General features: G+C 50.8%; 1 protein-coding gene and 20 non-coding genes across 23 annotated transcripts in view; 1 reads left to right on the top strand and 20 right to left on the bottom strand.

Moving 5' to 3' along the window:
• The first annotated feature begins 4,486 nt into the window (after nucleotides 1-4,486).
• DNAJC5B (DnaJ heat shock protein family (Hsp40) member C5 beta) overlaps nucleotides 4,487-23,040 on the top strand; it is a 63,938-nt gene continuing 45,384 nt past the window's right edge. The window contains exons 1-2 of one of the 3 annotated variants that reach the window (XM_075743976.1): nucleotides 4,487-4,922; nucleotides 7,479-7,606. In XM_075743976.1, the coding sequence (XP_075600091.1) occupies nucleotides 7,500-7,606 (107 nt within the window). In that variant the 5' untranslated portion in view covers nucleotides 4,487-4,922; nucleotides 7,479-7,499. Of the gene's footprint in view, nucleotides 4,923-6,772; nucleotides 6,858-7,475; nucleotides 7,607-23,040 lie in introns of those variants that run through there. The other 2 variants (XM_075743975.1, XM_075743977.1) reach the window with 2 other exon arrangements.
• On the bottom strand, nucleotides 9,926-9,998 carry TRNAA-AGC (transfer RNA alanine (anticodon AGC)). The gene has a single exon. It is a non-coding gene; the product is annotated as a tRNA-Ala (tRNA).
• Nucleotides 10,329-10,417, bottom strand: TRNAY-GUA (transfer RNA tyrosine (anticodon GUA)). Its single transcript is given in 2 exon segments — nucleotides 10,329-10,364; nucleotides 10,381-10,417. It is a non-coding gene; the product is annotated as a tRNA-Tyr (tRNA).
• Nucleotides 11,131-11,203, bottom strand: TRNAA-AGC (transfer RNA alanine (anticodon AGC)). Its single transcript has one exon. It is a non-coding gene; the product is annotated as a tRNA-Ala (tRNA).
• TRNAA-AGC (transfer RNA alanine (anticodon AGC)) lies at nucleotides 12,480-12,552 on the bottom strand. The gene has a single exon. It is a non-coding gene; the product is annotated as a tRNA-Ala (tRNA).
• On the bottom strand, nucleotides 12,883-12,971 carry TRNAY-GUA (transfer RNA tyrosine (anticodon GUA)). The gene is given in 2 exon segments: nucleotides 12,883-12,918; nucleotides 12,935-12,971. It is a non-coding gene; the product is annotated as a tRNA-Tyr (tRNA).
• Nucleotides 13,686-13,758, bottom strand: TRNAA-AGC (transfer RNA alanine (anticodon AGC)). The gene has a single exon. It is a non-coding gene; the product is annotated as a tRNA-Ala (tRNA).
• TRNAY-GUA (transfer RNA tyrosine (anticodon GUA)) lies at nucleotides 14,089-14,177 on the bottom strand. The gene is given in 2 exon segments: nucleotides 14,089-14,124; nucleotides 14,141-14,177. It is a non-coding gene; the product is annotated as a tRNA-Tyr (tRNA).
• Nucleotides 15,035-15,107, bottom strand: TRNAA-AGC (transfer RNA alanine (anticodon AGC)). Its single transcript has one exon. It is a non-coding gene; the product is annotated as a tRNA-Ala (tRNA).
• On the bottom strand, nucleotides 15,438-15,526 carry TRNAY-GUA (transfer RNA tyrosine (anticodon GUA)). The gene is given in 2 exon segments: nucleotides 15,438-15,473; nucleotides 15,490-15,526. It is a non-coding gene; the product is annotated as a tRNA-Tyr (tRNA).
• Nucleotides 16,384-16,456, bottom strand: TRNAA-AGC (transfer RNA alanine (anticodon AGC)). The gene has a single exon. It is a non-coding gene; the product is annotated as a tRNA-Ala (tRNA).
• Nucleotides 16,787-16,875, bottom strand: TRNAY-GUA (transfer RNA tyrosine (anticodon GUA)). Its single transcript is given in 2 exon segments — nucleotides 16,787-16,822; nucleotides 16,839-16,875. It is a non-coding gene; the product is annotated as a tRNA-Tyr (tRNA).
• TRNAA-AGC (transfer RNA alanine (anticodon AGC)) lies at nucleotides 17,589-17,661 on the bottom strand. The gene has a single exon. It is a non-coding gene; the product is annotated as a tRNA-Ala (tRNA).
• Nucleotides 17,992-18,080, bottom strand: TRNAY-GUA (transfer RNA tyrosine (anticodon GUA)). Its single transcript is given in 2 exon segments — nucleotides 17,992-18,027; nucleotides 18,044-18,080. It is a non-coding gene; the product is annotated as a tRNA-Tyr (tRNA).
• On the bottom strand, nucleotides 18,938-19,010 carry TRNAA-AGC (transfer RNA alanine (anticodon AGC)). Its single transcript has one exon. It is a non-coding gene; the product is annotated as a tRNA-Ala (tRNA).
• Nucleotides 19,341-19,429, bottom strand: TRNAY-GUA (transfer RNA tyrosine (anticodon GUA)). Its single transcript is given in 2 exon segments — nucleotides 19,341-19,376; nucleotides 19,393-19,429. It is a non-coding gene; the product is annotated as a tRNA-Tyr (tRNA).
• Nucleotides 20,143-20,215, bottom strand: TRNAA-AGC (transfer RNA alanine (anticodon AGC)). Its single transcript has one exon. It is a non-coding gene; the product is annotated as a tRNA-Ala (tRNA).
• Nucleotides 20,546-20,634, bottom strand: TRNAY-GUA (transfer RNA tyrosine (anticodon GUA)). Its single transcript is given in 2 exon segments — nucleotides 20,546-20,581; nucleotides 20,598-20,634. It is a non-coding gene; the product is annotated as a tRNA-Tyr (tRNA).
• On the bottom strand, nucleotides 21,492-21,564 carry TRNAA-AGC (transfer RNA alanine (anticodon AGC)). Its single transcript has one exon. It is a non-coding gene; the product is annotated as a tRNA-Ala (tRNA).
• On the bottom strand, nucleotides 21,895-21,983 carry TRNAY-GUA (transfer RNA tyrosine (anticodon GUA)). Its single transcript is given in 2 exon segments — nucleotides 21,895-21,930; nucleotides 21,947-21,983. It is a non-coding gene; the product is annotated as a tRNA-Tyr (tRNA).
• Nucleotides 22,841-22,913, bottom strand: TRNAA-AGC (transfer RNA alanine (anticodon AGC)). The gene has a single exon. It is a non-coding gene; the product is annotated as a tRNA-Ala (tRNA).

Below are 23,040 nucleotides of genomic sequence, written 5' to 3'. Positions count from 1 at the left end.
ACCCAACATATATTTAAATTGAGATATTCTATGTGAATAGTAACAGAAGGTCACAATATGTTCAGAGAATTCAAATATATGAATGTTCTCTTATGAATACTTGCTTCTTGTATAGATGGAGTTGCAGATGGGTTACCAGATGGAATACCTTCCTTCCAATATCGTTATATGTATTTAAAAATGGATGCAATGCAATCATATTATTTATATCAATTCTGTTATTACTTTTGAAGCCGTAATGACAGTAACTATTCTGTAACAGCAAAACGTGGCTAGAGAAATGTAATTCCTTGCTGTAGAATTGTTGGGCTCGTCTGAGATCTAAACAGGCTTCCTACGAAGAAAGGACCTTAAACCAATTCTCTCTTCTTTAGGAGTTTGTTTGAATATCTAACAAGTAGCATGCACTACAGTTCAGGCAGGGCACTAGATGTCCAGGAGCATGTGAAGCACAACTGGCTAAAAAGAAATGACAAGAAGAACATTTTGGGACATAACTGCCTCACAAGTACTCTTCCCTTGTTAACAAAAATCAATCCCTGTGCCTGAGCCAGAGGCCCAGCACGTCTTGGCAGAAGCAGCCTTTTCCACTTGCTCAATCTTTTGCCCTTTGGTTAGCTTGCTCAGCTGGGTGTTATTAATGTTGACATCACCATAGCACAATATTAAAAATTAAAACAATAGATAGAGCCCGCCCAGAGAGAAAACAGTACATGCTACCGCTGTATACACCTTTTTTCAGTGTACATATTCTCTCATCTTATCAACCCACCATGCTTTACTCAGATCCTCATGCTTTAATTGTTTTGGGTCTTTTTTTTTCAGACTGCCATTCATTCACCTGTGAAAAGCTATCAACTAGCAAGAGCTCTCGTTTCGGTCCCCTCACCTGCCTTCTTTCTCTTGTCACTTCTGCTCAGTCACCAATATAAATTCCAACATCCTTGCTAATGTTCTTACCACCTTTTTGGCAGAACAAGGCACAGAAATTAGCGATAATAGTAATAATACTAGGGAAGTTTGGGGGAAAGGAAGCAGGGCCACCCAGACCTGGTTGCCCAGACCGTGTCCAGACAGCTTTTGAGTATCTCAAAGGATGGCGACTTCACAACCTCCCTGGGCCACCTGTGCCAGTGCTCGGTCACCCTCACAGGGAAAAACTGTTTCCTGATGTTCAGAGGGAACCTCCTGTGCTTCAGTGTGTGCCCGCTGCCTCTGGTCCTGGCACTGGGCAGCACTGAAAAGAGCCTGGCTCCATCTTCTTCATTCCTTCCCACCCAGTATTTATATACATTGATGAGATCCCCCTGAGCCTTCTCTTCTCCAGGCTGAGCAGTCCCAGCTCTCTCAGCCTTTCCTCATAGGAGAGATGCTCCAGTCCCTTCATTGTCTTTGTGGCCCTTTGCTGGACTCTCTCCAGTATGTCCATGTCTCTCTTGTACTGGGGGACCCTGACCTGGACACAGTACTCCAGGCGTGGCCTCACCAATGCTGAGTAGAGGGGGAGGATCACCTCCCTTAACCTGCTGGCTTTACTAAAGTACGTCAGCCAGATGATTTATTTCAGTCCCCAAATTCCTCTGAGTAAAATCAGAGATTTTCTTTCCCTGTCAGTATTGGAAGAAGGAGTCAGAAGCTGTAGGTTCTCCGTGAAGGTCAGGAGTGCTCTGTCTGACCATTTGTCCCTCCTTCATGCTTTGATGATGCCAATACTAACACTGCCAGGTTCAACAAGCTAAGAAAACAATTCAGCTTTTAAAAATTGTCTTTCCTTGCCTTGGAAGCTAAAAATTCACGCTACTGTTGAGCAATGATGCCAGTCCTTTCATGCGTGTATGTGTACCTACCGGTCTTTCAGCTCCAGGCTCTTAGTTCCTGAACTTGCTATGAGCCAGGAAAAGGAGGGAGTGGAGGGAGGAAGGACCAGAGTGACTCAGAGTTCTTCAACCCTTAGCTCGGGCTATGTGTAACTGTAGGCTTCTGAAGCAACCCTGGACCTCCTGCTCTGTCTGGGCCATGTTTCAAATCTTTATAGGCTGATATGCAACTTTACGTTTTCAGACATGTTCTGATTTGTCTGTTTTGAAATGCATGCAACATATAAATGAAATGTAAAGTGTAAGTAAGACTTTTTGGATATAAGGTCCTTTGGGACTAGGACTGTCTTTTAGTTTTGTATTGCATGCCACAGCGAGGTTGTGATGCACTATTAGGTGTTATGATACAAAAAATAAAAAGTAATGAGAGGACTGACTAGGTATTAAATTATATGTTTTATTCTTCTATATTATATAGCTGATGTGACAAAAGAGTTACGACAATTTGTTAAAGTTTGACTCTTTTAAAGATTCATTACAATGGGCTTAGGATATAGAATTCTCAAAAGAAAAGAAAAAATATAAATTGCAGACATTGTGTTCGTTTCCTTCAAACAAAAGAAGAGTGCTCCTAAGAAAAGCCATAGAGGTTACAGAGCAGCGTTGGCTCTAGACACCAGAGGGAGCTGTATTCACACAGAACTGGGGGTCTGGCTCTGTGACAGGACTGCCGAACAGCGATGGTTTTCTTGGTAATAGCATGTATGTAAGTACAGAGGATTTGGGTAACTCCAAAGTGATTTTATTTTCTTCCTTTTATACTTTTTCTCCTTAATTTCTTCTTACCAGTCAAAAGTGTATTTTGTTTTGTTTTGTTTTGCAAGATTGAGATCATGCAAGAGGATTGAATAATATGGTTCATTGTGTTCATACAATGTAATAAATAGAATTAGCTGTACCTACTCTATTGTTAATGTCCTGGAAAAGATATTTTGACGATGCTATTTTGACTGCTCATAACTATGAAAAACACGCACATTTTAGGTTGAAATGTGCCTTGCCTTGTCCCCATTGAAAGCTGAAATTTGAGGAAATGTTTGAAATTAAAGAATATACCTAAGTACAAGAGAAATGTTAAAATCACATGCTTTAGATGAAAAAGTATCCACTTAATTTTTTTTTATCAGCTGTCACACTGTTGCTTCCTTTTTCATAGTGTTTTTATATGATCATAATTAGTTACGCTTATTTGGGGTTTTTTTAAATTATTCATAGTTCCTGTCATGCAGTCAAACCCAAGCACAAACTCACTGACTCTTGCCAAAACTGACTTTACAGGGTTATGGGGCTCCATGAATCCATTTGCAGGACTTTAGTCTACGTAAAACTGTGCTGGGTGTCTGTGGCAAGATTTAGGTAGCGGGGTGCTGTGGGGAGGCCCCTGTGGGAGGAGGTCAGGGGCTGGATACAGCCGGCTCCACAACAGACCCACCGCAGGACACAGATAAGCCCATCAGCCAAGCTGGTGGCACCTCTGGGAAAACATCTTTAAGAAAGAGCAAAACACTGCATGGTAGTGAGGAGTGAGGGGAAAAATGTGAGAAACAGCCCTGCAAACACCAAAGTCAGAGAAGGAGGAGGAGGAGTAAGAGATGCTCCAGGCACCCAAGCAGAGATTCCCCTGCGTCCTGTGGAGAGGACCACAGCAGAGCAGGTATTTTGCTGCAGCCTGTGGAGACGACCACACCAGAGCAGATATCCACACTACAGCCCATCCACCCCATGCCAGAGAGATGGATATTTCCTGAAGGAACTGTCATCCATGGAGAGGAAGCCACAGAGGAGCAGGTTCTCCTGACAGGAAAGGTGGCCTATGGAGGACTCACACCGGAGCAGTTCATGAAGGACTGCAGCCTGTGGGAAGGACCCACACTGGAGCAGGAGAATAGTGTAAGGAGGAAGGGGCAGCAGAGAGGTGCTGTTATGAACTCACCACAACCCTTCATTCCCTGTCCACTGGGAGGGTGGAGGAATTGGGAATGAAGGAGTGAAGTTGAGCCTGGAAACAGGCTGGTGAGGGGAAGGCATTGTTTTAATTTTTGTCATTGTTTCTCACCATCCAATTCTATTTTAATTGGCAGTAAATCAAATTGAGATTGTTTTGCCCATGATGGTAACAGATAAGTGATCTCCTTGTCTTTGTCTTGATCCATTAGCTTTTCATCTTATTTTCTCCTCCTGTTCTGTTGAGGAGGAGTAGTGAGAGAGTGGCTGGGTGGGGGTCTGGCAGCTAGCAAAGGTCAACACACCACAAAAACAGATCATTTGGAATTGCCTGATCTGGGAAATGAACTTTTTGAGTACAAAGGATGAACTATTTGGTTCCGAGGATGACGTACTAAGAGCAATTGGTTTTTTAAGTCTCTGGCATTTACAGTCTTCTGTATTCCAAATGGAAAGGAATGGCTCTCCAGACTTTTTCATGATACAAGTTAGAGGAGAAGCTCCATCAGAGTAAGAGAAGACACCTGGCATCTTCTGTTTTGATCTAAAAATCTACAAGAACTCAGGAATTGTCCTAAAGGGACTTCTTCAGTTAGTCGTGTTCTGGAAGAGACTATATAGTAAACCTAAGCTATGGCTGGCCTCAAAGAAGTGAAGTTTTGAGCAAGACTGCTGTACCTTTAAACAAATTTAATACATTTATATGGGGAAAAAAGACAAACTCAAGACCCCATCAAGAGTAAAGCAGAGAAGAACAACTAACTAAATACATGGATGTCCCATATTTTTTGGTGTCATTAACTCTCAGATATATCAGCCTTTAGGCTCATGAATGTTTTATTTGTTCTTTCATAGGTCTTCCCAAGAGATAACCAATTGGATACTGAACAAACAAACAAAAAGAGTAATCAGACTCCACTGACCTGTTTAACCTTGATTGTGAAGGATGAAAAGCAGCAGCTGCTTTCTGTGGAACAGGGCTTCTGGTGGCACTTGCTTCTTTCCTTTTGGATTACATTGGCATAAAGACATCAAGATATTGAACTGATAATGTTGTGAGTTTATACATGCCAGGCTGTGTTCCATCACTTTTTGAAGCAGGTACGTTATTTGAATCACATTGCCTTATTTTTCAGTGTAAATCCAAATGAATGATGTCTATGGTAAAAAAAGGCATATTACTACAGACCCTGTATAAAATAGTTAATCCTGGGTATTATAAAATTTGTGCAGAAAAAGTTGAAGTTAACTGGAGTCCCATCCTCTTAGGAGATGTGGAATTGTTATCAGAATTTGGATTGTCTTTTAATATATTTTATTGTAATTCAAGAAAGAAAACAGTATCTTCTTGACTCTGTTCTACTGGAACAAAAATACATAGCTTGAAAATAGGATTCTAATGTCATTTCAGCCATCAGGAATGGATCTAGTTCTAAAATCGTAACTGTTATATCTCCCTAATATGGAGAGCATAACTTTTTCTAGAAAAATGTCATTTGTACTTTTAGTATTTTATAGGGCTGCTTTAAATAAGAAAGAAGTAATTTTGAGTAGCTAGACTTTCAAGGTGATTAATTACGAAAAGACTGAACAGGCTAGTGAGTTTAAATTTCCATAGCTGACTGGGTTATTAAAGTTATTTTATGAGAAAGTACAAATTACATGACTTTTTAGTTCTTCAGAATAAAATCCATCATAACTTTAATTTTGTTTTATTCTTTATTCCACATAGCTAATCAGATTTTTTAAATAATGCTGTATATCTGTGACTTCACGTGGTTGCCCACTATTATCTTGTACATTAACAGGCTTGATGTGCCTTGCATGATTCCAGTGTGATCAGGATAGATCCCAGGATAATGTGAAATATGCTCTGGACATACCATTGTTAACAAGTAGCATTGTTAACTACTGCAGGTGGTAAAGTAATATTTATAAGCTTGTATAGCATTTCATTCTTAATTGTTAATTTAAAAACGAAAGTTCAGTCAGTCCATTTAGGTGATGATTTCTGTACAACACTTAAAAACAGAAAGGAAATTTTTTTTGGTAGATCACAAGACTCTAAATTGTGTGTTAGCTTATTAGAAAAAGAAAACTTAAAAGTAAATATGAATAAATTCAGGTATTTTAGAAAATCAGATACTATGTGCCAGAGGTACTGAGTTTATTATATTTCTGTGTGTACTTACATGGTATTTGATTTTTTTTTGGTACTGAAGAAAGCTGAAGAGCTTAAAAGTGTTACATGGCTGCTTCTGAACCACAATGTGGCCTAGTAAATAATAGATGAATAATGGAAGATAGTGTTTCTAGCTCAGCAATGAGAAGGGTGCAATAGCAGAGTGAGTAGTCTTATCTAACAAAACAGGTTCTCAGAAATTTTTCTTATGGCTGGGGCTACAGCTCACTTTTAGGCTTTTTCTGTGATCACTTCTCAACATTTGAGAAGGGTGTAACACACAAGGAAATAAAGAGGTTGTGGTGAGACTTTTGTTGTGGCAAGTCTGCCATCAAAGAGCTTGCAACTTTCTCTTTTGAATAATAGGTATCTATATCTGGTGTTTTAAAATAGGATTTATATGAGTTTCTTCATGTCATTGCCTAGCATTAGCTAGGCCTGGTTTAAAAATATATGGTTTTTCAAATCCAGAAGGATGAACTATGAACTGTCAGGAGGTAGTATATCCACTCAGTGGAGAATCACTTGTTTGTTTGCTTTGCCTCTGTGATGAAAGAAGGAATGAACAATAGATCTGAAGTGGACTAAATCTCTCAGCCTGGGCTTAGCCTTTATTTGCACTATGCTGTAAGAGCACCTTGTTAAATTTATCACAAGCTCATGAATTCAGCCTAAAGTCTTGTATCTCAAATAAGATGGGACCCTGATTGATGTATTTCCCATGCAGAAGTTTGCAATAAACAATTACTGAGGTCAATTCTTGGTATCTAGTCTCATTGCTTAGGTCCAGATTCATTCCACCTGTCCTCAGGCACACGAGTTGGGAATGCAGTCATCCCGAGCACACTGAAGAGGTAACAGGGAGAAAGTGCTTGGTCAGTTGTCCTCTGAGTATGTATCTCTGTCTGTTGACAATATAAGGAGTCTAGTTTGACTAAGCTTCAAACTTAATCACTAAACTTAGGCACCCAAAATTGGTTAGGCTCAATCTGACTCCTTGTGTTGAGAAAGCAAAAATTCACGGCTGTGTTGCATTGGGATATACTCAGAGGTACAAAGCTCCTACCCCACTGCAAGAAGCCAACAGTCTTAACAAACAGTAGAACTATTCTTCTAAGACTAAGACTTAGAAAAAGTAGACGTAAGCAAACACAATTAAAATTAGGTGAAAACACTATGTGCAGGCATTAATGCTGTAGGAAATTTCAGTGAGAGCAACGTCAAGCCTTTTATATGAACAGTGATACCTAACGCAAGAGCTTCTGTTCTTTGTTTTTTGCTTTTCCATTTTCTCAAATAATTTTAAAATATCTTAAGGGATGGAGGATAATTTAGAAGAGATTTTATTGTAGTTTCACTTTCATGTGTTTTCAACATTTTACTACCCAATTAAAATCTATTAAAATGAACAATAAGAAATTTTATCCATAATACTTGCAGTCCCTGCTATTTTAAATTCTGTTCTACATTAGCAGCTTTGGTAATGAACTGCTGACATGGCTGAACAAAGGCAACGTGCTTTGTCAACATCAGGGGAAGCATTATATGAAATCCTGGCCCTAGAGAAGGGAGCAACACATGATGAGATTAAGAAGTCCTACAGGTATGTAAAATTGCTTCACAACATGTCTAAAAATGCTTGTGTGTCTGGCATGATTATGATGGTAAAACCTTTTCAGATAGTTGCACTGTAGACATTATTAGTTACAATTTTTTTTTCCACCACGAGCCTAAAAAAAAAATCAGAGATGATGCAATGTGAATCTATTGATTTCATCTTACAAGCAATCTGCGTGCTTCATCTAAAATGTTTTAATCTAGCTGAATGAGAGGTCAGACTGTTAGGATAAAATAATGCAGACTATGCTTGCTAAGTGCTTTGAATACTGCACCCAGCTCTTGTGTTAACATCTTTTCCTGAAGTATGTTGAAAAGTAAAGCCAATGCAGAAAAGTGCTATAATAACAATTCAAGAACTAGAGTAAGAAACATAAGGAGTTCGATCAGTTTTTCTTGTCATAAAGAAGACAACTGATAGATTATTTGATTATAGTGTGTAATATCTTTGAAAGGGAAAAATGCTAGGTGTGAGAGGGTTCTTCATTTTATGAAGGCAAGCATAACCAAAACCAGTGCTTGGAATCAAAGAGCAATTTGAGCTGAAAAAGAGGTAGATGGTTTTAACAGAGAGCATAACTAACTACCAAAACATACTGGCACAGGAAATGGTAGGTTCTCTATTGAAAAAGAAGAGAGGATTTTAAGATAAGTTTTACTTAAACACAAGTTTTCAAGAAGTACTTTATTGTTGAAGTGTAACAAGACCTAGAAGTTAGACTAGAAGATTTTATGGGTCATTTTGCTCTTAAATCTGTTCTGCTGCTATTAAAAAGAGAAAGAACTTTAAATGTCATGAGTGAAATAGATGTTCTTGACATCAAAATATGCCAGACATGTACTTAACCAGTTTAATAAATATAGTAAAACTTTTATTACAGCATCATTCTGGGTGTTGTTGGTTGCTCTGTGTTACCGGTCAAACTTTAACAAAACTTGCTTTTCCTATCAAATGCAAGAATATCTTTGAACTGGAAAAAAAGTTATGAAATAGATCTACTTGCATCATTGTTTTGTTTGAATTTTGTTGGGAGTCTATCCTTTGTGTTTTTGAACAAACTTCATCTCTCTTGCTTCTGTTCCTTAAAGACATATATTCAATGGAGGTAGGAGGCGTCATAGATGTTCAAACACTTCACAACATGGAAGGAAAACTATTGACATCTCACGATTCTATTGTCTTGCATAACTATACCACTGGGGGATAAACTTACTACAGTATCAAATTCACTCATGACTTGCACCTTTGGTGTCCCTGTAGTACAGCTTGGCTGCAGAAACCATCTTCTGTATCAAACCTTATGTTTTCCTGTTGCTTTTACATTTACATTTATGGAAAGGAGGCCTTCTTTAATCCCCAAAGGAGAGAGTTGTCATGGAAGAATGTAAAATGGAATTAACTATATTTAATGCTGAACATGAAGAAGGATGATTTACAGAGTGATCTATGGTAAAACTGATAGCAGTGCTTTATCCATCTTTATTAGTAATTATAGCAAAAAAAGGCTGCTTCTGACTAAAGTGGAAATGTCAGAGGGATTGACTTTTAATGGAGTAGCTGTAAATATTTGCAAGATAAAATGATGAGTCAGTCTCATAGATTTGCTTTAATTAGCTTTTAATTTATGCTAATCTAAAAATCTGCTGCTGAACTGGTATTCTTTAGTACAAGGTATAAAACCAGCAATACCTGATTCTGAGTTTCCTGCCATTATTAATTAAGTCAGTATTAATCATACTAACACAGCCCAGGGCAAAATTTACTTTTTAATAAACATGACAGAGGTACCTCTCTGTGCCTTCATTTTGAGTTTGGCACAACATAATTTCTCAAGGACTACAGCTAGCAGGCTTCTAATCAGCAGAATTGCAAGAGATCTGTCTATGTTCAATATCCTACAAAAATAATTGCTAGAAACTTTTTTTGGCAAAATAACTTAAACGGTAATTTGACGTCTCCATTCAAGTCTGATATTGAAATAATCGGAAGAGATAACGCACTGCTTACGTTTTCTTCAACAGTTTAAAAGGAACCAGTTTCAGAGACTATTTACAAAAAAAAAGGTATACTGACACACTATGAGAGAGTACATAATGGACAATTGGATTTTTGTTTGGAAAACATGCACAACATTGAATGACATTTACTGCCTACCAAAAAAAGAGTGATAATGACTTAGTAATGAATATGGGAATGCACTGTGCTACTACTGATACAGCTCCGGATGCTCTCCTCCTCTGGGCACACAATGAATTGTGCCCGAGGCAAAGGGCCCTGTGCGCAGGCAAGGGGAACGAAAAGCGTTGGAGAATGCGGGCATCGATCCCGCTGCCTCTCACATGCTAAGCGAGCGCTCTACCACTTGAGCTAATTCCCCAGCCCACGGCCTCTGCCTGGAGGTCCTCTCCCGTCCCAGGCACCCACCCCTGACCCAGGCTGCCCTGCACCCAAAGCCAGCAACCCCCATCGGCATCATGCTCACAGCCCCCCGACCCACCCCCTCGCTTTCCTGCGGGAGGTGAGCCCTGACAATCCCTGTGCTCAGGACCACCGTCCCCTGCCCAGGGTTCACCTCAAAAGGCCTTGGCTGATCGTCTTCCCCACCCTAGGAAAGAGCTCAAGGCTGGGCAGCGCTTGAAGGGGAGCCACCCGGGCAGGGCCAAAAGGCAGAGGTGGCGCAGGCTCTGGGCCAGAGCCAAAAGGGCACTCCTTCGAGCCGGAGTTGAACCAGCGACCTAAGGATGGCCGTGCAAGGGAGCCTACAGTCCTCCGCTCTACCAGCTGAGCTATCGAAGGAATCACGGGGCCCTGCCCCTTACCTCGCCCAGCACGCACTCATCCAACACTTTCCCATGCACAGCACCGCGTCATGTCTGGACTCCAAAATCTTGCTTCAAACAGCCTCAACTCCAGCCTCACACCAGCCGGCTCTACCCTTCACCCCGTCAAACCGCCAAACAGAAAAACTCCACCAGCTCCTTCAACATCATCTTCTACAGCCAGGCTCTCCTCACGGCCAAAAGGAGCTTACCCATATCCCGCTGCAACTTCTCCTGATCCAAGCTCACTCTGCTGTCTTTTGCCCTCTGGGCAAGCACCAGACAAAAGGACAGTATTTCCTCTACTCAGTAACCTCCGCCTCAGTGCTGGAAGGCCATCTGTAAGCCCTCTGAAATTCTCTTTCTCCAGGCTGAACAATCCCACTGCCCTCACGTAGAAATCCCTCTGTTCCCTCAGCTTCTTGGAGACCCTCCACTGAAGTTGCTCCATTTCATTGATGTCTTTCCTGGACAGGGGAGCTCAAGCTGGGCACGGTACTTCAGATGAGACTTGAGGTCTGTCAAGCAAAGAGGGAGGAAATAAGGTCTCCTGTTAAGCGGCCCATGCCGCTCTTGTTAGACCCCAGGACGTCGTCCTACTCCTTGTTTTCTGGGTGCACCGTGAGCCCCGCAGAGGACGCGGGCCCCAGGCAAAGGGCCCTGTGCGCAGGCAAGGGGAACGAAAAGCGTTGGAGAATGCGGGCATCGATCCCGCTGCCTCTCACATGCTAAGCGAGCGCTCTACCACTTGAGCTAATTCCCCAGCCCACGGCCTCTGCCTGGAGGTCCTCTCCCGTCCCAGGCACCCACCCCTGACCCAGGCTGCCCTGCACCCAAAGCCGGCAACCCCCATCGGCATCATGCTCACAGCCCCCCGACCCACCCCCTCGCTTTCCTGCGGGAGGTGAGCCCTGACAATCCCTGTGCTCAGGACCACCGTCCCCTGCCCAGGGTTCACCTCAAAAGGCCTTGGCTGATCGTCTTCCCCACCCTAGGAAAGAGCTCAAGGCTGGGCAGCGCTTGAAGGGGAGCCACCCGGGCAGGGCCAAAAGGCAGAGGTGGCGCAGGCTCTGGGCCAGAGCCAAAAGGGCACTCCTTCGAGCCGGAGTTGAACCAGCGACCTAAGGATGGCCGTGCAAGGGAGCCTACAGTCCTCCGCTCTACCAGCTGAGCTATCGGAGGAATCATGGGCCTTTGACACCTCACGCTTTCATCACACGCTCCTCCAACCATTCAGCTCTCACACCACTCCCGCATACCTGCACGACTCTCTTCGTCAGGAAAAGAGAAAGATTTGCCACGTTACCCACAGCCTCTCAGGACCGCAACATCTGTACACCCAAGACCCACCCATGCTGGCTCGCTCCAAGCCGGTGTCCCGAACAGAAAGGCACTGTCATCACGACGGGGCACGGACAACGGCACGCCCGCAACTCACTGCATATGTCAGAGTGATGATCGTGCCCAGCGACTGCCAGACACGTCCAGACTGACAAGCCAGGCGCGAGGTCCGTCCCAAAACTTCTGTGGTAAACCTAGCCGTGCAAGGCAGCCTGCAGTCTTCTGCACTGCCTGCAGAGCTACGTGCCTCTCACATGCTAAGCGAGCGCTCTGCCGCTTGAGCTAATTCCCCAGGCCATGGCCTCTTCCTCAGCTACTCCCTTCCCACCTCCCCCAAAGCTCTCTCTTCTCCAGGATCTGGGCCACTCCACGTTCACTGGCCTCTCTTCACGGGACATGTGTGCCTGCTCCCAGCCATCCTGGTGGCCTTCGTCTGAGCTCACAGCACTCGGCCTATCTCTCTCTTCTACATAGAGCCCCCGAGTTGGGGACATTATTCGGGAGGCCACCAACAAAGTGTTGAGAAAAGGGGGGAGAATCCCTTCCCTTGATCCACACAACGTGCTGCTCGGGACACAGCCGGGGATCTCATCCTCCTCTGCACAGCCCCGGTGCACCGCAAGCTCCCCAGAGCCCCCCCAGAGGACACGGGCCCCAGGCAAAGGGCCCTGTGCGCAGGCAAGGGGAACGAAAAGCGTTGGAGAATGCGGGCATCGATCCCGCTGCCTCTCACATGCTAAGCGAGCGCTCTACCACTTGAGCTAATTCCCCAGCCCACGGCCTCTGCCTGGAGGTCCTCTCCCGTCCCAGGCACCCACCCCTGACCCAGGCTGCCCTGCACCCAAAGCCGGCAACCCCCATCGGCATCATGCTCACAGCCCCCTGACCCACCCCCTCGCTTTCCTGCGGGAGGTGAGCCCTGACAATCCCTGTGCTCAGGACCACCGTCCCCTGCCCAGGGTTCACCTCAAAAGGCCTTGGCTGATCGTCTTCCCCACCCTAGGAAAGAGCTCAAGGCTGGGCAGCGCTTGAAGGGGAGCCACCCGGGCAGGGCCAAAAGGCAGAGGTGGCGCAGGCTCTGGGCCAGAGCCAAAAGGGCACTCCTTCGAGCCGGAGTTGAACCAGCGACCTAAGGATGGCCGTGCAAGGGAGCCTACAGTCCTCCGCTCTACCAGCTGAGCTATCGAAGGAATCACGGGGCCCTGCCCCTTACCTCGCCCAGCACGCACTCATCCAACACTTTCCCTTGCACAGCACCGCGTCATGTCTGGACTCCAAAATCTTGCTTCAAACAGCCTCAACTCCAGCCTCACACCAGCCGGCTCTACCCTTCACCCCGTCAAACCGCCAAACAGAAAAACTCCACCAGCTCCTTCAACATCATCTTCTACAGCCAGGCTCTCCTCACGGCCAAAAGGAGCTTACCCATATCCCGCTGCAACTTCTCCTGATCCAAGCTCACTCTGCTGTCTTTTGCCCTCTGGGCAAGCACCAGACAAAAAGACAGTATTTCCTCTACTCAGTAACCTCCGCCTCAGTGCTGGAAGGCCATCTGTAAGCCCTCTGAAATTCTCTTTCTCCAGGCTGAACAATCCCACTGCCCTCACGTAGAAATCCCTCTGTTCCCTCAGCTTCTTGGAGACCCTCCACTGAAGTTGCTCCATTTCATTGATGTCTTTCCTGGACAGGGGAGCTCAAAGCTGGGCACGGTACTTCAGATGAGACTTGAGGTCTGTCAAGCAAAGAGGGAGGAAATAAGGTCTCCTGTTAAGCGGCCCATGCCGCTCTTGTTACACCCCAGGACGTCGTCCTACTCCTTGTTTTCTGGGTGCACCGTGAGCGCCGCAGAGGACGCGGGCCCCAGGCAAAGGGCCCTGTGCGCAGGCAAGGGGAACGAAAAGCGTTGGAGAATGCGGGCATCGATCCCGCTGCCTCTCACATGCTAAGCGAGCGCTCTACCACTTGAGCTAATTCCCCAGCCCACGGCCTCTGCCTGGAGGTCCTCTCCCGTCCCAGGCACCCACCCCTGACCCAGGCTGCCCTGCACCCAAAGCCGGCAACCCCCATCGGCATCATGCTCACAGCCCCCCGACCCACCCCCTCGCTTTCCTGCGGGAGGTGAGCCCTGACAATCCCTGTGCTCAGGACCACCGTCCCCTGCCCAGGGTTCACCTCAAAAGGCCTTGGCTGATCGTCTTCCCCACCCTAGGAAAGAGCTCAAGGCTGGGCAGCGCTTGAAGGGGAGCCACCCGGGCAGGGCCAAAAGGCAGAGGTGGCGCAGGCTCTGGGCCAGAGCCAAAAGGGCACTCCTTCGAGCCGGAGTTGAACCAGCGACCTAAGGATGGCCGTGCAAGGGAGCCTACAGTCCTCCGCTCTACCAGCTGAGCTATCGAAGGAATCATGGGCCTTTGACACCTCACGCTTTCATCACACGCTCCTCCAACCATTCAGCTCTCACACCACTCCCGCATACCTGCACGACTCTCTTCGTCAGGAAAAGAGAAAGATTTGCCACGTTACCCACAGCCTCTCAGGACCGCAACATCTGTACACCCAAGACCCACCCATGCTGGCTCGCTCCAAGCCGGTGTCCCGAACAGAAAGGCACTGTCATCACGACGGGGCACGGACAACAGCACGCCCGCAACTCACTGCATATGTCAGAGTGATGATCGTGCCCAGCGACTGCCAGACACGTCCAGACTGACAAGCCAGGCGCGAGGTCCGTCCCAAAACTTCTGTGGTAAACCTAGCCGTGCAAGGCAGCCTGCAGTCTTCTGCACTGCCTGCAGAGCTACGTGCCTCTCACATGCTAAGCGAGCGCTCTGCCGCTTGAGCTAATTCCCCAGGCCATGGCCTCTTCCTCAGCTACTCCCTTCCCACCTCCCCCAAAGCTCTCTCTTCTCCAGGATCTGGGCCACTCCACGTTCACTGGCCTCTCTTCACGGGACATGTGTGCCTGCTCCCAGCCATCCTGGTGGCCTTCGTCTGAGCTCACAGCACTCGGCCTATCTCTCTCTTCTACATAGAGCCCCCGAGTTGGGGACATTATTCGGGAGGCCACCAACAAAGTGTTGAGAAAAGGGGGGAGAATCCCTTCCCTTGATCCACACAACGTGCTGCTCGGGACACAGCCAGGGATGTCATCCTCCTCTGCACAGCCCCGGTGCACCGCAAGCTCCCCAGAGCCCCCCCAGAGGACACGGGCGCCAGGCAAAGGGCCCTGTGCGCAGGCAAGGGGAACGAAAAGCGTTGGAGAATGCGGGCATCGATCCCGCTGCCTCTCACATGCTAAGCGAGCGCTCTACCACTTGAGCTAATTCCCCAGCCCACGGCCTCTGCCTGGAGGTCCTCTCCCGTCCCAGGCACCCACCCCTGACCCAGGCTGCCCTGCACCCAAAGCCGGCAACCCCCATCGGCATCATGCTCACAGCCCCCCGACCCACCCCCTCGCTTTCCTGCGGGAGGTGAGCCCTGACAATCCCTGTGCTCAGGACCACCGTCCCCTGCCCAGGGTTCACCTCAAAAGGCCTTGGCTGATCGTCTTCCCCACCCTAGGAAAGAGCTCAAGGCTGGGCAGCGCTTGAAGGGGAGCCACCCGGGCAGGGCCAAAAGGCAGAGGTGGCGCAGGCTCTGGGCCAGAGCCAAAAGGGCACTCCTTCGAGCCGGAGTTGAACCAGCGACCTAAGGATGGCCGTGCAAGGGAGCCTACAGTCCTCCGCTCTACCAGCTGAGCTATCGAAGGAATCATGGGCCTTTGACACCTCACGCTTTCATCACACGCTCCTCCAACCATTCAGCTCTCACACCACTCCCGCATACCTGCACGACTCTCTTCGTCAGGAAAAGAGAAAGATTTGCCACGTTACCCACAGCTTCTCAGGACCGCAACATCTTTACACCCAAGACCCACCCATGCTGGCTCGCTCCAAGCCGGTGTCCCGAACAGAAAGGCACTGTCATCACGACGGGGCACGGACAACGGCACGCCCGCAACTCACTGCATATGTCAGAGTGATGATCGTGCCCAGCGACTGCCAGACACGTCCAGACTGACAAGCCAGGCGCGAGGTCCGTCCCAAAACTTCTGTGGTAAACCTAGCCGTGCAAGGCAGCCTGCAGTCTTCTGCACTGCCTGCAGAGCTACGTGCCTCTCACATGCTAAGCGAGCGCTCTGCCGCTTGAGCTAATTCCCCAGGCCATGGCCTCTTCCTCAGCTACTCCCTTCCCACCTCCCCCAAAGCTCTCTCTTCTCCAGGATCTGGGCCACTCCACGTTCACTGGCCTCTCTTCACGGGACATGTGTGCCTGCTCCCAGCCATCCTGGTGGCCTTCGTCTGAGCTCACAGCACTCGGCCTATCTCTCTCTTCTACATAGAGCCCCCGAGTTGGGGACATTATTCGGGAGGCCACCAACAAAGTGTTGAGAAAAGGGGGGAGAATCCCTTCCCTTGATCCACACAACGTGCTGCTCGGGACACAGCCGGGGATCTCATCCTCCTCTGCACAGCCCCGGTGCACCGCAAGCTCCCCAGAGCCCCCCCAGAGGACACGGGCCCCAGGCAAAGGGCCCTGTGCGCAGGCAAGGGGAACGAAAAGCATTGGAGAATGCGGGCATCGATCCCGCTGCCTCTCACATGCTAAGCGAGCGCTCTACCACTTGAGCTAATTCCCCAGCCCACGGCCTCTGCCTGGAGGTCCTCTCCCGTCCCAGGCACCCACCCCTGACCCAGGCTGCCCTGCACCCAAAGCCGGCAACCCCCATCGGCATCATGCTCACAGCCCCCTGACCCACCCCCTCGCTTTCCCGCGGGAGGTGAGCCCTGACAATCCCTGTGCTCAGGACCACCGTCCCCTGCCCAGGGTTCACCTCAAAAGGCCTTGGCTGATCGTCTTCCCCACCCTAGGAAAGAGCTCAAGGCTGGGCAGCGCTTGAAGGGGAGCCACCCGGGCAGGGCCAAAAGGCAGAGGTGGCGCAGGCTCTGGGCCAGAGCCAAAAGGGCACTCCTTCGAGCCGGAGTTGAACCAGCGACCTAAGGATGGCCGTGCAAGGGAGCCTACAGTCCTCCGCTCTACCAGCTGAGCTATCGAAGGAATCACGGGGCCCTGCCCCTTACCTCGCCCAGCACGCACTCATCCAACACTTTCCCTTGCACAGCACCGCGTCATGTCTGGACTCCAAAATCTTGCTTCAAACAGCCTCAACTCCAGCCTCACACCAGCCGGCTCTACCCTTCACCCCGTCAAACCGCCAAACAGAAAAACTCCACCAGCTCCTTCAACATCATCTTCTACAGCCAGGCTCTCCTCACGGCCAAAAGGAGCTTACCCATATCCCGCTGCAACTTCTCCTGATCCAAGCTCACTCTGCTGTCTTTTGCCCTCTGGGCAAGCACCAGACAAAAGGACAGTATTTCCTCTACTCAGTAACCTCCGCCTCAGTGCTGGAAGGCCATCTGTAAGCCCTCTGAAATTCTCTTTCTCCAGGCTGAACAATCCCACTGCCTTCACGTAGAAATCCCTCTGTTCCCTCAGCTTCTTGGAGACCCTCCACTGAAGTTGCTCCATTTCATTGATGTCTTTCCTGGACAGGGGAGCTCAAGCTGGGCACGGTACTTCAGATGAGACTTGAGGTCTGTCAAGCAAAGAGGGAGGAAATAAGGTCCCCTGTTAAGCGGCCCATGCCGCTCTTGTTACACCCCAGGACGTCGTCCTACTCCTTGTTTTCTGGGTGCACCGTGAGCCCCGCAGAGGACGCGGGCCCCAGGCAAAGGGCCCTGTGCGCAGGCAAGGGGAACGAAAAGCGTTGGAGAATGCGGGCATCGATCCCGCTGCCTCTCACATGCTAAGCGAGCGCTCTACCACTTGAGCTAATTCCCCAGCCCACGGCCTCTGCCTGGAGGTCCTCTCCCGTCCCAGGCACCCACCCCTGACCCAGGCTGCCCTGCACCCAAAGCCGGCAACCCCCATCGGCATCATGCTCACAGCCCCCCGACCCACCCCCTCGCTTTCCTGCGGGAGGTGAGCCCTGACAATCCCTGTGCTCAGGACCACCGTCCCCTGCCCAGGGTTCACCTCAAAAGGCCTTGGCTGATCGTCTTCCCCACCCTAGGAAAGAGCTCAAGGCTGGGCAGCGCTTGAAGGGGAGCCACCCGGGCAGGGCCAAAAGGCAGAGGTGGCGCAGGCTCTGGGCCAGAGCCAAAAGGGCACTCCTTCGAGCCGGAGTTGAACCAGCGACCTAAGGATGGCCGTGCAAGGGAGCCTACAGTCCTCCGCTCTACCAGCTGAGCTATCGAAGGAATCATGGGCCTTTGACACCTCACGCTTTCATCACACGCTCCTCCAACCATTCAGCTCTCACACCACTCCCGCATACCTGCACGACTCTCTTCGTCAGGAAAAGAGAAAGATTTGCCACGTTACCCACAGCCTCTCAGGACCGCAACATCTGTACACCCAAGACCCACCCATGCTGGCTCGCTCCAAGCCAGTGTCCCGAACAGAAAGGCACTGTCATCACGACGGGGCACGGACAACAGCACGCCCGCAACTCACTGCATATGTCAGAGTGATGATCGTGCCCAGCGACTGCCAGACACGTCCAGACTGACAAGCCAGGCGCGAGGTCCGTCCCAAAACTTCTGTGGTAAACCTAGCCGTGCAAGGCAGCCTGCAGTCTTCTGCACTGCCTGCAGAGCTACGTGCCTCTCACATGCTAAGCGAGCGCTCTGCCGCTTGAGCTAATTCCCCAGGCCATGGCCTCTTCCTCAGCTACTCCCTTCCCACCTCCCCCAAAGCTCTCTCTTCTCCAGGATCTGGGCCACTCCACGTTCACTGGCCTCTCTTCACGGGACATGTGTGCCTGCTCCCAGCCATCCTGGTGGCCTTCGTCTGAGCTCACAGCACTCGGCCTATCTCTCTCTTCTACATAGAGCCCCCGAGTTGGGGACATTATTCGGGAGGCCACCAACAAAGTGTTGAGAAAAGGGGGGAGAATCCCTTCCCTTGATCCACACAACATGCTGCTCGGGACACAGCCAGGGATGTCATCCTCCTCTGCACAGCCCCGGTGCACCGCAAGCTCCCCAGAGCCCCCCCAGAGGACACGGGCGCCAGGCAAAGGGCCCTGTGCGCAGGCAAGGGGAACGAAAAGCGTTGGAGAATGCGGGCATCGATCCCGCTGCCTCTCACATGCTAAGCGAGCGCTCTACCACTTGAGCTAATTCCCCAGCCCACGGCCTCTGCCTGGAGGTCCTCTCCCGTCCCAGGCACCCACCCCTGACCCAGGCTGCCCTGCACCCAAAGCCGGCAACCCCCATCGGCATCATGCTCACAGCCCCCCGACCCACCCCCTCGCTTTCCTGCAGGAGGTGAGCCCTGACAATCCCTGTGCTCAGGACCACCGTCCCCTGCCCAGGGTTCACCTCAAAAGGCCTTGGCTGATCGTCTTCCCCACCCTAGGAAAGAGCTCAAGGCTGGGCAGCGCTTGAAGGGGAGCCACCCGGGCAGGGCCAAAAGGCAGAGGTGGCGCAGGCTCTGGGCCAGAGCCAAAAGGGCACTCCTTCGAGCCGGAGTTGAACCAGCGACCTAAGGATGGCCGTGCAAGGGAGCCTACAGTCCTCCGCTCTACCAGCTGAGCTATCGAAGGAATCACGGGGCCCTGCCCCTTACCTCGCCCAGCACGCACTCATCCAACACTTTCCCTTGCACAGCACCGCGTCATGTCTGGACTCCAAAATCTTGCTTCAAACAGCCTCAACTCCAGCCTCACACCAGCCGGCTCTACCCTTCACCCCGTCAAACCGCCAAACAGAAAAACTCCACCAGCTCCTTCAACATCATCTTCTACAGCCAGGCTCTCCTCACGGCCAAAAGGAGCTTACCCATATCCCGCTGCAACTTCTCCTGATCCAAGCTCACTCTGCTGTCTTTTGCCCTCTGGGCAAGCACCAGACAAAAGGACAGTATTTCCTCTACTCAGTAACCTCCGCCTCAGTGCTGGAAGGCCATCTGTAAGCCCTCTGAAATTCTCTTTCTCCAGGCTGAACAATCCCACTGCCTTCACGTAGAAATCCCTCTGTTCCCTCAGCTTCTTGGAGACCCTCCACTGAAGTTGCTCCATTTCATTGATGTCTTTCCTGGACAGGGGAGCTCAAGCTGGGCACGGTACTTCAGATGAGACTTGAGGTCTGTCAAGCAAAGAGGGAGGAAATAAGGTCTCCTGTTAAGCGGCCCATGCCGCTCTTGTTACACCCCAGGACGTCGTCCTACTCCTTGTTTTCTGGGTGCACCGTGAGCCCCGCAGAGGACGCGGGCCCCAGGCAAAGGGCCCTGTGCGCAGGCAAGGGGAACGAAAAGCGTTGGAGAATGCGGGCATCGATCCCGCTGCCTCTCACATGCTAAGCGAGCGCTCTACCACTTGAGCTAATTCCCCAGCCCACGGCCTCTGCCTGGAGGTCCTCTCCCGTCCCAGGCACCCACCCCTGACCCAGGCTGCCCTGCACCCAAAGCCGGCAACCCCCATCGGCATCATGCTCACAGCCCCCCGACCCACCCCCTCGCTTTCCTGCGGGAGGTGAGCCCTGACAATCCCTGTGCTCAGGACCACCGTCCCCTGCCCAGGGTTCACCTCAAAAGGCCTTGGCTGATCGTCTTCCCCACCCTAGGAAAGAGCTCAAGGCTGGGCAGCGCTTGAAGGGGAGCCACCCGGGCAGGGCCAAAAGGCAGAGGTGGCGCAGGCTCTGGGCCAGAGCCAAAAGGGCACTCCTTCGAGCCGGAGTTGAACCAGCGACCTAAGGATGGCCGTGCAAGGGAGCCTACAGTCCTCCGCTCTACCAGCTGAGCTATCGAAGGAATCATGGGCCTTTGACACCTCACGCTTTCATCACACGCTCCTCCAACCATTCAGCTCTCACACCACTCCCGCATACCTGCACGACTCTCTTCGTCAGGAAAAGAGAAAGATTTGCCACGTTACCCACAGCTTCTCAGGACCGCAACATCTTTACACCCAAGACCCACCCATGCTGGCTCGCTCCAAGCCGGTGTCCCGAACAGAAAGGCACTGTCATCACGACGGGGCACGGACAACGGCACGCCCGCAACTCACTGCATATGTCAGAGTGATGATCGTGCCCAGCGACTGCCAGACACGTCCAGACTGACAAGCCAGGCGCGAGGTCCGTCCCAAAACTTCTGTGGTAAACCTAGCCGTGCAAGGCAGCCTGCAGTCTTCTGCACTGCCTGCAGAGCTACGTGCCTCTCACATGCTAAGCGAGCGCTCTGCCGCTTGAGCTAATTCCCCAGGCCATGGCCTCTTCCTCAGCTACTCCCTTCCCACCTCCCCCAAAGCTCTCTCTTCTCCAGGATCTGGGCCACTCCACGTTCACTGGCCTCTCTTCACGGGACATGTGTGCCTGCTCCCAGCCATCCTGGTGGCCTTCGTCTGAGCTCACAGCACTCGGCCTATCTCTCTCTTCTACATAGAGCCCCCGAGTTGGGGATATTATTCGGGAGGCCACCAACAAAGTGTTGAGAAAAGGGGGGAGAATCCCTTCCCTTGATCCACACAACGTGCTGCTCGGGACACAGCCGGGGATCTCATCCTCCTCTGCACAGCCCCGGTGCACCGCAAGCTCCCCAGAGCCCCCCCAGAGGACACGGGCCCCAGGCAAAGGGCCCTGTGCGCAGGCAAGGGGAACGAAAAGCGTTGGAGAATGCGGGCATCGATCCCGCTGCCTCTCACATGCTAAGCGAGCGCTCTACCACTTGAGCTAATTCCCCAGCCCACGGCCTCTGCCTGGAGGTCCTCTCCCGTCCCAGGCACCCACCCCTGACCCAGGCTGCCCTGCACCCAAAGCCGGCAACCCCCATCGGCATCATGCTCACAGCCCCCCGACCCACCCCCTCGCTTTCCCGCGGGAGGTGAGCCCTGACAATCCCTGTGCTCAGGACCACCGTCCCCTGCCCAGGGTTCACCTCAAAAGGCCTTGGCTGATCGTCTTCCCCACCCTAGGAAAGAGCTCAAGGCTGGGCAGCGCTTGAAGGGGAGCCACCCGGGCAGGGCCAAAAGGCAGAGGTGGCGCAGGCTCTGGGCCAGAGCCAAAAGGGCACTCCTTCGAGCCGGAGTTGAACCAGCGACCTAAGGATGGCCGTGCAAGGGAGCCTACAGTCCTCCGCTCTACCAGCTGAGCTATCGAAGGAATCATGGGCCTTTGACACCTCACGCTTTCATCACACGCTCCTCCAACCATTCAGCTCTCACACCACTCCCGCATACCTGCACGACTCTCTTCGTCAGGAAAAGAGAAAGATTTGCCACGTTACCCACAGCCTCTCAGGACCGCAACATCTGTACACCCAAGACCCACCCATGCTGGCTCGCTCCAAGCCGGTGTCCCGAACAGAAAGGCACTGTCATCACGACGGGGCACGGACAACAGCACGCCCGCAACTCACTGCATATGTCAGAGTGATGATCGTGCCCAGCGACTGCCAGACACGTCCAGACTGACAAGCCAGGCGCGAGGTCCGTCCCAAAACGTCTGTGGTAAACCTAGCCGTGCAAGGCAGCCTGCAGTCTTCTGCACTGCCTGCAGAGCTACGTGCCTCTCACATGCTAAGCGAGCGCTCTGCCGCTTGAGCTAATTCCCCAGGCCATGGCCTCTTCCTCAGCTACTCCCTTCCCACCTCCCCCAAAGCTCTCTCTTCTCCAGGATCTGGGCCACTCCACGTTCACTGGCCTCTCTTCACGGGACATGTGTGCCTGCTCCCAGCCATCCTGGTGGCCTTCGTCTGAGCTCACAGCACTCGGCCTATCTCTCTCTTCTACATAGAGCCCCCGAGTTGGGGACATTATTCGGGAGGCCACCAACAAAGTGTTGAGAAAAGGGGGGAGAATCCCTTCCCTTGATCCACACAACGTGCTGCTCGGGACACAGCCGGGGATGTCATCCTCCTCTGCACAGCCCCGGTGCACCGCAAGCTCCCCAGAGCCCCCCCAGAGGACACGGGCGCCAGGCAAAGGGCCCTGTGCGCAGGCAAGGGGAACGAAAAGCGTTGGAGAATGCGGGCATCGATCCCGCTGCCTCTCACATGCTAAGCGAGCGCTCTACCACTTGAGCTAATTCCCCAGCCCACGGCCTCTGCCTGGAGGTCCTCTCCCGTCCCAGGCACCCACCCCTGACCCAGGCTGCCCTGCACCCAAAGCCGGCAACCCCCATCAGCATCATGCTCACAGCCCCCCGACCCACCCCCTCG

This window comes from Balearica regulorum, chromosome 2, assembly GCF_011004875.1.
Source record: "Balearica regulorum gibbericeps isolate bBalReg1 chromosome 2, bBalReg1.pri, whole genome shotgun sequence".
Classification (NCBI taxonomy): domain Eukaryota; kingdom Metazoa; phylum Chordata; class Aves; order Gruiformes; family Gruidae; genus Balearica; species Balearica regulorum.
Note: the sequence above shows the minus strand (reverse complement) of the source record. Positions and strands in the feature narration are given on the sequence as shown.